This window comes from Clarias gariepinus, chromosome 22 (assembly GCF_024256425.1).
Source record: "Clarias gariepinus isolate MV-2021 ecotype Netherlands chromosome 22, CGAR_prim_01v2, whole genome shotgun sequence".
Taxonomy (NCBI): Eukaryota; Metazoa; Chordata; class Actinopteri; order Siluriformes; family Clariidae; genus Clarias; species Clarias gariepinus.
In genome coordinates, this window is record NC_071121.1 from 5638525 (window position 1) to 5654733 (window position 16209).

The 16209-nt window shown below is 37.8% G+C and overlaps 1 protein-coding gene across 1 annotated transcript in view; it reads left to right on the forward strand.

Moving 5' to 3' along the window:
* The first annotated feature begins 7138 nt into the window (after window positions 1-7138).
* The window catches only part of phip (pleckstrin homology domain interacting protein), a 63262-nt gene continuing 54191 nt past the window's right edge, over window positions 7139-16209 (forward strand). The window contains exons 1-6 of the mRNA XM_053482375.1: window positions 7139-7554; window positions 7687-7745; window positions 7831-7860; window positions 8031-8090; window positions 12163-12313; window positions 13601-13699. Of these exons, the coding sequence (XP_053338350.1) occupies window positions 7515-7554; window positions 7687-7745; window positions 7831-7860; window positions 8031-8090; window positions 12163-12313; window positions 13601-13699 (439 nt within the window). The 5' untranslated portion in view covers window positions 7139-7514. The remainder of the gene's footprint in view (window positions 7555-7686; window positions 7746-7830; window positions 7861-8030; window positions 8091-12162; window positions 12314-13600; window positions 13700-16209) is intronic.

Consider the following 16209-nt stretch of genomic DNA (forward strand, 5'->3'; position numbering starts at 1 on the left):
TCAAAGTGATATGACAGCACCAATTTGCTCCAAGCAGCTGGTAACGGCAGGAAACCCCCCCGGTACAGATGTTTTTTGAAATACCCATTGTGGAGGACAAAATCAGGCAGGTGATGTAAGAAGACAGTGAAAAATATCTTGTCTTCCACACTGAGAAGTTGCACATAGAGTAACTGCTGTATGTGTTTTGAGTTCTCCTCCTTGGGGAATCCAGACTCCATCTGCAAACTTGCAATGATTTGTGACATTTCCACTTAGAAAAAAAGCACTCTTTGAACTTCCAGAATTGGAAGTGGATCTTGCAACTCTAATCACCACCTGAACCTTCTTTATGCTAGGCTCTTTCAGCTCCCAACTTCAGGGGTGGAAGACTAATAAGAGCCTTATGTAATTCAGGCATTTGGTCTCTATCTGGGTCACTTAAGGCGTTCTTTAGGAGGTGATCGACTTCCTCTGGAGAGGCAAAAATGATGACTATTCTTGTCCCAAGACAATGTTTCACAAAGCTGAAAGGGTTAATGAAGAAAGAAGGAAGATTGTTTTTTTCCCTGTTATCTGTGTCACTAGTTTTTCGGAGCATTAACTGCTTCTTTTGTGTGATACTTTTTGACTACTAGTCACACTCTTATGTTGTTGTCTAAGCATCCATAACTCTTGAGGCAGATATTTTATCTAAGTGGCTCCATGGTCCTTGGTGTGGGAGGTCATTTACCAGATTGTTCTTCTCAGCATAGCCAAGTTTCTGTGTTTGGAGTTTATTAAGCATCTTTTGATCAGTCAAAACCAGAATTATTTATCCACCTGGAAACCATTAGTACATTTATTTCTAGCGACTTTTTGCATCGATCAGTCTTCCTGTTTCACTACGGTCATGCCTCTTTGATATGCAAAGCTTTCTAGTGTATCTGCACTTTTTTTTTTTTTTTTGCAAGGAATTAACTTCCGTGCCTTACCTAGTCATAATGTGAAACTGTAACTGCAGTCGTTTTAAGTTACTTGAAGAAACTGAGACCTGAAACCTTCTTTTGGAATTAGTGTTAGTTCCTGAGTGCAAGAGATATTACAGGGTTAAATGAAAATAAAGATGTCCCAATGTGCAAATAAAGGCCTCGAAACACCAGTTTACCAGGAAAACGCGAGTGTGGTGTATAATGTGTAACGAGGGTTGCTTCCAATTCGCTTATTCATAGAATTTGGTTTTCTCAGTGGTTAAAAGCGTAGGCATTGTGGAAACTACAATGGAACACAGTTTATTATTAAAACTTTGTACCATAGCATTATTAAATTCTCAAATCAGATTGGTTAAATATGATTGATCGTTCTTTTACATTAACTCACGTCTTTGTTATGGTTTTCTATAGTAACAGGCTCCATATTATCCATTATAACAATTTTTTATTTTACAAGGTTGTGCTTTCGACTGCTCTCATTAAGGGGTCACCGTAGCAGACCAGATTTGCACATTTAAATGGGCACTGGTTTTACTCCAGATGCCCTTCCTGACACATAACATGTCCAAAGTCCAAAGACATATATTGAGGCAGCACCAACCCAGATAGCACAAGACTCCGAACCGGATCCACAACGTATATTATGTGGACCAGAGACGAATCTGAATTGGAGTCGTCTGCTATCTGGGAAGGATGTTCTGCATCCAGTGGCTGGGTTTGGGCTCTGGCTGGGAATTAAACCCGACCTTCCGCATGGTAGCTGAATGGAATCATTACAGCTGTTATAACATGTTAACGTTGTTATATGTATATACATGGTGTTAAAAGAACAGGATCCACCACACTGTGCTGTAATATGACCCCATGTTACAGTTTGAAGCATGACTTCATATTGCATCTAAGCAACAGTAAAAAAAATAAAATAAAGCCTTTACATAGTTGGCTTGGTAACCTTTGACCTTTATTTGGCCTCTGCACTTTGGAGTGCTTCTGACCTCCAGTGGCTGTGCAAAGCTACTACAAATCACTACTTTCATGGAAAAAAAAAAAAAACAGTTTCGGATTGACTTGAATGAATTTCTCTAGAAGAGAAAGAATTTTTTAGAAAAAAAACCTTGTTGTGTGATATACAGTAAATGATAAAAGTGTGATCTGTATTCCTTTATTTTGATTTAAACAGTTGTATAGGATCTAAAAAATCTTTTATTGTCACACTAACACACTTTTTGAAGATCCTACCATGAACCTAATTTCTGAAAAAGTTTACTCTATTCACGTATATTTTATGACAAAAGATGTATAAAAAGATACAAATTATGTAGCAAAAAGAATTGATAGAACTTAGTACCTTTGTTTCTGACATCGTACGGTCCATGAAGTCTTTCGACAACTCTCTGTATCTGATCATGTCTCCTAACAGTCCTGTCGGGATGACACACCCCCGCTAGTGCATCCCTTATTCGTCTCGAGCACTAAACAATACTGTGACTTAGGCAGACCTTCACTGAAGAATGATGTAATACTTATATCAGGAGTGAAACTCAGTTCGGAGTCTGAGCAAGAGATATTTACATCCATGCCCATATGAGACAACGTAAAAATGAAACAAGAGCTTTCCTTCCTCTTTAGTCGAGCAGGCCTGACTTTCCACACACATCACCCGTACTTTTGACCTGAATTATAACTGAAATCAGACCAGAAGCCAGATTTGTAGAGAAACAGAGACATCAAAATAGTGGCTCTGAGTGAAGACAGTTCAATTATTCCAGAAGTAACACAGACAACAAGGGAGGTGGATTTGATTAGAATGTCTGGCCATAACGACCTATACGGAAAACACAAGGTGTGCTTGTGAGTTGTCAAATTGAATGTAATAACATGGTGGCAGAATGTACTCTACTATGTAAAAGACATGCATTGCAAGACATTGAAGTTTGGATCTCAGTTTTTTTTTCAATTCCTTGTAGATGAAGGCACAAATCTAAACGACATTTACAGAAGACTTTACGCATAGTACAGTGATGAGAATTTTTTTTACGGTGACAGTAAAATATTTATACAGTGCCAAAATTTTAAAGAAGGCCGTGATCATGATCATAAATGATGAATGGGATAGATTTTTTGCCTACTTGCGAAAGAGACACATCTGTCTGTGGGAACTTTACACACAATCATTCACCAACACCATGTTCACATTACAGGAATGCCTCTGGGAGTTATTGCCACATCCCCCATAGAGTCCGGACCTCGCTCCAAGCCATTTCCACATGTTTGGGCCATTAAAGGAGTTCCTGGGAGGCCAGCCTTTCAGGCGTAAAGCAGACAGTCTGATCCAGCTCTAGCATACTGAGAAAACTTACTACCTTGATGGTATTCAAGCACTAGTGAAACACTGGGATAAGTGCATTAGCGTAGCAGCGAATGACAGAGAGAAATAAAAGGAGTTTTTCCGCTCATAACTTTTCTGTTATTCTTTTCGATCAAAAGTCCCAGTTTGACTTGAACAAAAACACTTTTATTGAGCAGATTTACCCTACAATTGTGACAATCAAGCTAAAGTAAGTTACAATTACAAGATATTACTTTTATCTTGCAACTATGAGGTGTTTTTTTAATAGTTACATAATTACACGGGTAATATGTCACAGTTGTGACTTATTCACTTATTAACCCAAGTCCAAATGTTCAGTTGAAATGAAATGGCTTAACATGCTATTAATACAAGGCAATAAGATTCATTTTAGGTAGCTGGTTATCTACTATTATAATGTAGTAGCTTTATAACATATGTAATAACATGTAAAACCTTGAATCTAACAGCATTGTTTTTCTCAGGCCAAGTGCACACAGATGAGTAGATGACTTTCAGTAGATGACTTTTAATCCTTTTTCTTCTAATTACATGTGTTTTACTTAAAAATATTTTTATTAAGCGATATACTTTAAAATAAATGACTAAATAATGAGCTGGAACATTTATGAGTTGATTAACCAGATGAATTTTTTTACGCTGCTAAATCTTTCTAATATTTAAAGTCGGGTGTCATTCTATGGTCAATAAGAAAGTGTCTGATTATTTGAATATCTGGATTATAAAATGAATTTGTTTTGTGGTAGTATTTGGCTTTGGAATTTTTCCTTTAGCAACAAAATGTTGGAAAATACCTATATGAGATACACTACTACATTGTCAGAATTTACTTTTTTATTTATTTATATGAAAATAGTGTTAGACATGCATCATGTCTGTTCTCATCATTTTGGACCATTGCACATTTACTTTTTTTTTACCAGTGTGGACCCCAAGGGGTCTGTATAGCAGCAATGTTGCAGTATGGAAATCAGAACATTTGATATAAAAATTATAATAATAATTGTTGAGTTTAATTATAATTAATTATTTATTATATGGGTGATTATTATAATAATTAATTCAGAAACAGAGGATCAGATGATCAGATTAATAGTTAATAACACTATAACACACACACACACACACACACACACATAAAAACATGGAGCTTGGGAATTTCAACAGTCTATTTTTTAGCATTCAACTCTTAATCCCAATATTAATCTATACTTAATATGTAATAAAATAATATATTTTTAGAGATGACACACTTCTGTTTTCCTTTTGTGGTGCTGATGTTGGAAATAAAATGTGTAAAACACATAATTGTAACAACACTCAAAAGCATCTATCTATCTATCTATCTATCTATCTATCTATCTATCTATCTATCTAATAGAATTGTATTTTTAATTGTAAAACAAATTTTACTTCCTAACAATACTTTATGATTACACCAAATGTGGTTGTATATATCATTATACTAAGTTATTACTATTAGTTTATGATACTATTATGATTACTATTAAGTGACAGCATGGCAGCTTGTCGTTAGCACGGTCAGCCCACACCTACTGGCAGGGTTGGGGGGGGGGGTTGTTTCACACCTCTGCTCAGTGCACTTGCATGTTCTCCCCATGCTTGGTTGGTTTCCTCCTGAGACTCCAGTTTCCTCCCACAGTACTAAGACATGTCTTGCAGTTTGATTGGTGTTTCCATATTGCCCGTAATGTGTGACTGGGTGCGTGTGTACCTGCATGCACCTTGTGCCCTGAGTTCATTGGAATAGGCTCTCACATGATAAGCAGCGTGGAATATGTATGGAGGAAGGTGTTCTTAAAATCTCATTTTTTTCAATACAATGAATATGGAACAGTAGTTTCCGTCTCTGACAGAGTCAGTAGTTTATTTTTGCTAATTAAAAATGTATTACTATCTGGAAATTACAACACAGTAACATTTTTTTTTAAATATATGTTAATTAGACAATATATTACATTTCACTTGGATTGAATAAATTTAATCCCAACATCAATAACTAAAAAAAAGTCACAATATAGAGAGAGAAAAAAGGAAAGAGAAAAGGGGAAAAAATATCTAAATTTATACTAAACCCTACTGTATCAAATTGTTAAAGATTTTAGGAATTGTTTGTATCGTATGTAAAATATAATGTATGTATGCAAATGTAAATGGTGGTTTAAATGAATTGATTGTGATTCCAGAAAGTTTGAAAATCTCTGCAGTACACATCCTACTACATCCTATTATTTCTCCGGTGTACCGAGAAAACTTTGTACCTTGATGATTTTCAAGCACTAGTAAAACACTGGGAAAAGTGCATTAGTGTAGCAGGGGATTATGTAGAGAAATAAAGGTAGTTTATACTTTCATAGCTCTGACTATTATTCTGTATAATCAAACGGCCCAGTTTTACTTAAACACCCCTCGTATTAACCCCTCAGATTTACCTTGCAATTGTGACAGTCAAGCTAGTCAAGCGAATTAAATGCTGATGTATTCAATTGTTGAAGATTTCAAGAATTTGAAAAGGGTGTGCAGGATTGATTTTGAACTTAGATGAGATTGCAAAAAAGTTTGAACACCCCAGAAACACACATCGTACCACATCCTATCATGGTTCCGGCATACCGAGAAAACTTTCTACCTTGTTAGTATCCAAGCACTAGTGAAACCCTGGGATAAGTGCATTAGTGTAGCAAGGGCATTACTGTATATAGAGAAATAAAGTTTATACTCTCATAACTGAATATATGTTATTTTGTGCAATCAAAAGTACTGGGCTAGTCAAGCAAACTAAATGCTGATGTATTAAATCGATAAAGATTTCAGGAATTGTATGTAGCATCTGTAAATTGACGATAGTTTAAATTAACTGATTGTATTTAAACAGGGTTTGTGAGATTGATTTTGCACTTAGACAAGAATGCAAAAAAGTTTGAACACTCCTGCAACACACATCCTACCTGACTGTTTTAACACATGAACACATATCGATATTGCATACTTAAACCCAGATGTGGTGTTTCGTCCAGATGTTTGAGGAAATCACTAGCTGTGCATTTTTGTTTTGTGGGAAAAGATTTCTGCTATTAAACCCCTTGATGATCTTATATATATATATATATATATATATATATAAAGCTGCTGGGTAATCAACATCCTGTCCAGTATTTTCCCTAATTTACACTGACACAGTAGTAGGATTAATATGAATGACAGAGTAAGTGCTGAGGTCAGACATCTTGATCCATTGTGTGTATGAAAAACATCTCGTCTGTGCTCTTTGTCTAAGTCGTCCATGTTTTTTTTTTTTTTGTGTGTGTGTGTGTCTATTAGACGTGGATTCGTGTAAGTGACGAGCTTTAATTCATTACATCCCCCGTGTTTTACTACCCTTCCCCCATTTTACTGCCTGTTCCCATTTAGGAGAGAAATGGAGGAGAGGAAAATGGATGTTATGGATGTTATGCAACCTAAAAAACAGTTTTTACAGCAAAAAACGTATGCAATGTGAATAAAAAAGGAATAGTTTTAATGTCAAAGAGCATGACAGTAATGTAAAGTGGGGATTTTTGGTTAAAGACGACAACATGGCAGGCAGTCCTGTCGAACAAGGAAGCAACGTCAGAATGGAATTTAGTTTTTTTTTTTTTTTGTTAAAAAAAGGTCATAAATATTTAACAAAAAAAAAATTAAAACTGACTAAAACTTGATCTTATGGTATAATACATCTGTTAGTCCGTCCGTGTTTGTTAGCATTTTAGCTAAACGCTGCCTGGTGATATTGCTGCGCCGTGCACGCGAGTGAGTGAGAGCACGCGAGCTCGCGCGAGAGGGTGAGCGCGAGCTCGCGCTATTACATCGAAACGGAACCTAATAACGCGTTATAAATTTTAACCAAGGGTACTCCAAGCTATCGAGACGGAACCCAGTGAAAACCAGGATGAAATGCAGCACACGTAGGGGGAACGAAAGATCGGGAACTATATGTCGCGAACGCGCACGGAGACAACGCGTCGGGACTACTTTACCCTGTGTGAGTGTGTGTGTGTGTGAATGGAGGCGCAGCTCTTCCTGGTGGTGGCGAACAAACACTGACAACTACAGGGCGGCCAGCGGCACGGCACGGCCACACACACATACACACACACACACCTTCTCCTTCGCCCTAAACCGACACCAAAAACATGGCTGGTGACAGCAAACACACCGCGCAGTTGAAATCCGGTGAGTAGAAATGTGTCGTCGAAAGATTTTTTTTGTTATACACACACACAGACAGAAACACAAGGCGCCCTTCTTCAAAGCTAATGTTGCTACATTTGTATCTGTATGTATCCTTCCCTCTTCCTCGCGCAGAGCTCTACTTCCTAATAGCCCGGTTTTTAGAAGCTGGACCGTGCCAGGACTCGGCAGAGGTGCGCGGGTTTTATCATTTAACATTATTCTGTACATCCTTAGAAGGAAATCTGACACAATCCTGCGTTTTTGTGTCTTTTACAGACCCTGATTCGGGAGGTTCAGGAGAAGGAGGTAAGCTAGACAAGGCGACTTGGCGTTACATCGTACATACACTGCGCTGTAGTTTCCCTTCATCAGTCGCTCATATTTTTTAAATAAATATTTCAATTAAAAATCCTTACCTTGACCTTGTTAGAATGCAACCCGAGTTGAATAACACTCTTTCCCCCCCTTTTTTTTAGCTTTTACCCAAAAGGATAGATTGGACTGGAAAGGAACACCCTGGGAGTTACGAAAATTTGGTAAGGCATGCCCTATAACTGAGAAAAAGTTTTTGGAGAGCAAAATAAGAAATTGAATTTCCCGCAATTTTTAAATCAGGAAGAAAAAAAATCATCCCCCACTATATATCTGAGAAAAAAAAACAACAACCCCGAAGCAGAGAGAAAACTGAACACCCTGAAGTCTCGTGCTCGGGGTTTTCCTGACAGCTCTATGGATTAGGATTAGGATTATACACCGGAGTTGGGGAAATGTCTTAGAAATAAAGGTACGTCATGAGCTGCATGTGAGGACAGATAGTGGTGGGAGGGAGTGCAGCAGTTTGTGTATGTGTGTGTGAGAAAGAGAGAGACCGAGTGTGTGTGTGTAAGTGTGTGTGAGCTGGGCGGGATATGGAGGCGCCCTGCTTCATGCAATAAAACCACAGACAGTGTAAAACACACACGATTTATTTTATTTACTATCCAGTTTTTTGGGACAGGAGTTTACCAAAAAGAAAAAAACAACAACAAAACAAGCATAATAAGAGAAGGTAAAAAAAATGCGATTTTCTTTCTTTTTTTTTTTGTTCGGATTGAGAGATGGTGATGGGATTACCGGAGGACTTTTCTAATTGAAGGTAAAATCAGATCTGATCTAAATATCGATTAGAGGATTAATTGATGATGATTATAATTTAAAATGAATGATAGGAATAAACGAGTCGCTGAGACGTCGTAATGCTTTCAAGATAACTGCGGATCATGCTAAAAAATATTTAAAAATAATAATAAAAAAAGTTTAAGGTTTTAATCGCCCCCCCCACACACACACCCCGCCCCCCTCCTCGTTTGTAGCCACCCCCCCTCCTTCTCTCTCGGAGTATGAGTTACGTAACTGCCCCGACTCAGCACACACTGCTTCAGTCTCATGGAGGCGTGTTGTTCACGTCGTATCCACTTTTCTCTCGAGTTTATACCCCAAATATGTTTTTTTTTCTTTCACTTTATTATCCGCGTCCCAAACCGCGCAGTCAGTATATGACAATAGAACACCGCCTGTGGTTGCCGAGGCAACGCCGTTGAGTAAGACTGTAGACGTTTATTAAAAAGCGGGTCTAAACAGAGAGCGCGCGCCTAAACGGGCTATTATTTAATGACGCGGTTTAATAGTAGTCTGAGGAGAGGAGGCGCGCGTGATCGGAGCCTCGCGCTCCTCCTCGCGCGCGAGTGTGTGTGTGTCTGTATTCGCGCGCGCGCCGAGGCTGCGGCTGTAGCTCGCTCGCTTGGCCGCCTCGCAGCGCCTGATTCCCGGCGAGGACTCGGAGTCACCACCGCCGCCATCACCGTCAGCCAGGCTCGAGTGAGATTACTGAAGCTCGGCCATTAAACCACCTGCTGTGGGCGCTCTTTATTTATCTCTATTTATAAAAAAGATAATAATAATAATTGGAAGACAGTGGAGTTTATATTATATTATTAGATTAATATTAGATTTTGAATTTCGTGCATGGATAAATAATAATAATAATAATAATAATAATAATTACAGCAACAATAACTATATAGTTTCTCTGTTATTACTGCTACTACTACAAAATAGCATAACAATAATAAAAAATACAATAATAAATTAATAACCAGAATTATCAAAATCCCTTAATAACCCTTTAGTACTCTTCCTACTAAAGAAAAGTATACAGCCCAATACACTCAAGCAACAACAACAACAAAAAATGCAGTATAATACAAAGTAGTATATAAAAATTGACAAATTTTGTACAAGAACATTAAATATCACATCACTGTTAATATGCTATTTTAAAGTAGGAGTATTTAATGTCATTGTAGGCAATATGGCAAAATATGAAATTATTCTACAGTATACTGTATGTATCAATTTAAGTCTGCATTCAAATCTACAATAACCCAGGAAGCAAATTGCATTTTTTTTTGCATTTATTTAAGAAGGCCTGGGTTCAGTACCCAAATTCCAATACCCAAACTTCAGCCACTGGATGCAGTGCCGGTCCCAAGCCCAGACAAAAATGGGAGGGTTGCGTCAGGGAGGGCTGCCGAAAGACTAACAACAACTACTAATAATAGTAACAGTAGTAATAATAACAACACCAATAATAATAAATAATGAATAATAATAACAGAAATAATAGGCTACTAATCATCATCATCATTGTAATCACCCCTTTTTGTTAACTATTATATACACGAAATTAGTGCAACTTCTAAAACAGTGCAATTTGAAGAAACTATCAAAAACCTATTAATTAAAAATAAAATAAAACCCTGAGACAGCAAAACACAGACAGGCAGCTTGTGTATGGCACAGTAATAATATTGGACACGTGTACAGTAATTCTAAATATAAAATAAATAGAGAGACAGACATTATTAGTAGATTAGCAAGTCAGTGATGTGGCTGCAGAGACAGATTATTTCTCCAGCCATGACTTAGTGCACTTATCATGTAGTGAAATTATGATTGGTCTGTTTATAATTACACTAGCCCATGTAATGAAAAGGTAGTAAGTTAACGAATGATAGTAATGCTCAGTAATATTACTACTGTACTACTAATATCGATAATGATAAACATCAACATCATCATCTACTTAATGGCATTGTACTACTATTGACATTGTAATTACTATTACTACTACTATAATGATAATGATCATCAACATAAATACTAAGTGGCATTGTACTGCTATTACTCGTAGTAATACTACTAGTATTACTACTATTACTAATAATCATCATCACTTAATTGCATTTCCGCCCTTTTACTAACCATCATCGCAATCCCAACTTAATCTCAACTATCACTCAGTAACACTTATATTAACAATGATAACCATCTTCGTCATTATCACTTAAGGGCATGTTGTTACTACTAATCACCATCATGGTAATCACCACTTAAGGCCATTTACTCAGTGATACTATTAATAATAATAATAATAATAATAATAATAATAATATCATCATCAGTACTCAATTACATTGTACTACTATTTTTCACAATAATATTACTACTATTACTACTTTTAATAGCAACAATTTCATTATTCATATTAAACTGTCACAATAGCAGAACAAAAGCGGGGATAATAAAATATACTTATGTTAATTAACAATAATATATATTAATTAACAATAATTAATACACTGTGACATCACTTGTGATGAACTTCAACAATGGAACAGTCCGGTAAATAACACTAAAATAATTTTGTGATTTTTATACTAAAATTATATTAAAACAACTTTTTATTTTAATCACACTTTTCCCTAAGCCTGAATCATAAATTAAGGGTTCATGATTTTTATTGTTATTATTGTTTATTATTATTATCATTATTACTGCAGGACTCATTCGTCTCCATGTCATCTGATCACACGGTGATTTTATTTTACGGCACGCCAGCATAAGTGGGTTTAAGCCACAAATCATGCACAGTGTTCGTGTGAGCGGGTGTGGGTGTGCGTTTGGTTCATTGTGCATGCATGGTTATTTGTTGCCGTGTTTAAGTGTGTGTGTGGGAGAGAGATAGAGAGCGAGAGAGGAAAAAGAAAGGGGGCCTGTCTTGTGTCGCCCAATAGGACGCCGCTAAATGCAATTAAAGTCTCATTAATTGGTAGCTGGGCATGTGAAGAGGCTGCTGATCAGTGAGATAAAGAGCAGCGTGGACTATGAGGCACTACAGAAAGCGTCCTCTGTCCTCCTTCATCACCCGATTGGACTGATGTGTAAAGTCTCACATTCCCCTAAGCCTGGATTAACTCGCAGTCGAAAAAAACTTAAAATTCCTAGAGTCAACATATTAAGATCAGTCACATGTGTGTAATGTAGGCTTACGTCCTGTTTTCATAGTCCATGTTTTTTTGCTAAATGTTTGTTAATCGTTATTAATTGAAAGGTTTTGGTTAAAATTTAAATTTGGATTGGTAATGCCATTGTAAGGATGAATATGTGTGGGACAGATATTTAGAATGTAGAAGACTTTTGTTTCTGTGGTATACAAGCATGTCTTTAATGTGTACATCTGTATATGCATGTGGTTATGTGTGTGTGTGTGTGTGTGTGTGTGTGTAGGTGAAACTGTATAAACACACTACTCCAGATCATCTGTTGCGAGTCTGTGAGCGAGTCGGTCCTCTTTTGGAAAGAGAGGTTCCTGCCAGCGTGCCAGGAGTCAACTCGCTGCTGGGAGTGGGGCGCCAGTCTCTGCTCCGTACCAACAAGAGTGAGCTTAATTTCTTTTAACTAACACACACACACACACACACACACACACACACACACACACAAATGTCTTACTATCCTGGTGAGGACTGCATTAGCAGCTGATTAATGTTTTTCTATGAGCATTTAGTTGTTCTCATGGGGATCTACCAAATGTCAAGTCAGGTACTTTCCTTTTTGGGAAAGTTTGGTTCTCACCAAGATATAAAAAAACTGTTTTCTGTCCTTTTAAGGCCAATTATGTGTGTGATTAAATGCAACAAGGTTTAACTTTAAGAGTTGATTATTATTCCTTTTCGTTATTATTCTGTATAAATATTATATATTATTATGATGTTAGATTTTACTAGAAGTAGGTCATACAGTCTAATCTACTTAACGTATCTGTACAGATACAACACTCGTTTGAGTCAAACCAGGACTTGTGATAATTTCTTGTGCGTGAAGGTGTAAAATCGATTGACATTTACAGAAGACTTTAATCACAGTACGGTGATGAGACTCTTAGCCGCAGGAAAACATTTGAACGTCGCAAACATTTTAAAGGCGGCCATACGTCCGTGAACGACGAACCCAGCCGAGGTAGCTCGGAGCCCACTGCAGTCGTTTTCAGCGAGAGATCGAACGCCTCATTCTTGAAAAAACTCGTCTTATGGAAACTGTACACACACAATCGTTCACACCCGCCACTTGCACATTACAGGAACTCGGCTGGGAGCAATTTCCGCATCCACTGTACAGTCCTGGCCTCGCTCCAAGACGTTTTCACACATGTTTGGTACCATCAAAGGAGTTCCTGGGAGGCCAGCTTTTCAGACTGGGATTAGTTCTGAGGATTTTATGAGGAAATAAAGGGAGTTTTTACTCTCATAACTGTGTTCTGTTATTCGGCACAATAAAAAAGTCCCGGTTTGACTTGTTGTATAAATAGTTGGCAAAAAAAGGGAGAAAAATAGACAAATGATGTAATTAAAAGGAACAAAGAGATAATAACATGTATTTTGGTGTAGATATAATTAATGGATTAAAAAAACAGCTAAGCACACTGTTTTCTTTTTTTCTTTTAAAATAAAAGACTTTTTATTTTTAGAGTGTGTGAATGCTTGTTGGAATTTATAGGCATTTAAAAAAAAATTAAATCACATTTTATCCAACTGAACAAGACAGCCAGCAGCGAAATTGTCTTTTAAGAAGCCGGTCCAGCTTACAGGATGGTACATCACAGCGGAGAACTTTCTCATGCCGTGTGTGTTTGTTGACACTGCCGTGTGTATGTGTATGTTGACAGGTTGTAAGCACGTGGTATGGAAGGGTTCAGCCCTCGCAGCCCTGCACTCTGGCAGGCCACCCGAGCCGCCAGTCATCTACGGAAGCCCGCCCAACATCGGTAAGCCCTTCTCTTATTGGCTGGAGTCAAACTCACTGTGAGAAATGTAAAGTCACAGATTTAGTTTCAGCGAACAGCACAATAAGTGAGCGCTGCACGTTACTGTATATTCGTCATTTACAAAAATTAATTTAGTGAAAATATTAGCTTTGTATAATAGCAATGCTTTCCCAAGATGCATTTTTATTATTATAAATATGTAATAATTATATAAAAGAAATGTAACACTGAAATTCTGTCATAAATGAGTTTGTCCCACAGGGAAAACAGTGCTGCTCTGTTCAGCCCTTCTCTCTCTCTTTCTCTCTCTCTCTCTCTCTCTCTCTCTCAGCCGAAGAGAAAACGCAGGGAGTTTTTATTGCAGTAGCGATTAGTCAGTCTCGCAGGCAGAAGACTAAAAATTACACAATGGCCTTTAGATAGCAGGTCAACTTTATGTTTATTTGTAAAAATAGTTTTCGTGCTTATCTGGTTTTAAGGGTAGCATGGTAGGATGGTTGTCTCTGTGTGTCGCCTGTCAATCAGAGTGGCAGTAACCAATCACAGGCAACAAGGAAACATCTAATATACCTGATGAACCAAATGCCTTCAGTCATGTACGGGGGAAGAGGGCAGATTTGGCTCGTTATGGTGTGTAAGCAGCAGGTTGAACAAAAGGTGTGTGTTGGAGGGGGAGCATGTTAACCTTTACCCTGTCTGGTTAGTGAAGCCAGTGTGTTAGTGGAGAGCTGGCTAGAGGGTGTGAATTATATTGCTGTTTAAAGTAATGCCGCAGGGCTGTCATGTTAGCCGCCAGTAGTGATTCACGGGTCATGGATTTTTCATACCCGCACCCACACCGACCCTGGATCAAAGAGGTGGTCAATGACAGATAAAAAAAAAATAAAATAAAAAACTGCATATACAGAAGTCCTGCCGGTGTGTGTCGACGCTTTAGAAATCAAACTGTGCATTTGGGTTTTTGGATATGTCACTTAGAACCAAAGTTATTATTAGTGTGTAAATTTTATGGGAATGATGTCGCAGAAATATCGAAGTCACCAAATGCCCCTATTGTAATTGATCAAAGAAATAACGGAAAACAATAATTACAACACGGGATTATATCGATCTGTGCTATTGCTTTGTCTGTGTGATCTATTTTTAATTCCTCTGCTCAGTCATGTTTGTAAAGTTGGTTAAACTAAACTAAAACTAATTTCATCACATTGCTCAGGTTGTGCTGAAAAAAAGAATATGTCACTTGGTAGTACACAATGTAATGTAAATATTAAAACATAGTAATGCAAACAAAAATGTTTAAAAATGCTCTGAGCTTTAAGGGCTAATATGCGCAAATCAAGCACCAGCTCCACCAGCAAGAAAAAGACATGATGTACATTATTAGCACTGGACTGACTAATAGGACGGAGGAGCGCACTGACAGCAGACAGCGAGGGAGAGAGGGATCACTTTACTCCTTGTCCCTGCTCTCAGAAGAGGGAGAATCTAATGGAAATGGAAAAATAAAAGAATAACCAGCTCCCTCTTTATGATAAAAACATAAGAGTCTTGGCGCGGCGGTGTACGCGCATTGTTAAACAAAAGCTACTCATATCATGTAGGGGGGAAAGTGAGCCTTTAATAATAAATCTACCTGTGCATGTGGTGTGTGTAGTGAGAGATTGAAGACAAGAGAATGACTCAAGAAAGGAAAAGAAAGCAGAAAGTGATTTTTTTTACCCTCTGTGCATTCATTAATAATTAGGCCCACCCACCTGCAACCCGCAATATTTTACTCTAAAAAGCAAACCTGCCCGACGGGACGGTATTTTCACGGGTCACTAGCAGCCAGGGATCCAATGTATGCTAAAAAATGATCATGGAGTATTTGTCTAAGAAAGGAATATGACCTTAAAGTAAATAAATAAATGATCAGTGTTCAGTTGGTCTGGATCAGAGCGCCGATTTGAAACGAGCTGATGACGATGACATTAAAGATATTAGCAGAATACATCTGAACAATGTGGGGGTGTGTATCCATAAAAGCAAAGCCTGAGTGTTTCTTTTGTCCGCCGCTCAATCCGAGGAGAAATCGTCAACAGATTTGTCACCTCCATATACACACACTTTGCTGCGAATCACTGCCTGGCATCATTCCTCCCCGAAATGTCGCGCAAGCTCTTTCGGTGTCAAAACACCGCGCTCGTGCTATTTGTTCAAAGATCCTTCAGACGGAGCGCGTCAGGATTCGTTCCTGCCTGTTCCGCTCCAATCACCGACACGATCTTATCGGTATAAACCAAACACACACGTCAGGTGTAATAGCTCTGGAAAGCTGCCAGGTCATTACATTAAGCCTAAATGAAAATAATAATAGGAACAGTATGTTGATACTAGATGTTATTAGTCATTAATGAATAAATAATCATATTAGCTGTTATCAGTTAAATGTTTAGCTCAGACGATGCTGATTAATTTTCTAAAACAGCAGTTCTGAGAGTAGTTCTGTTAATGCGCTTGTGGTAATA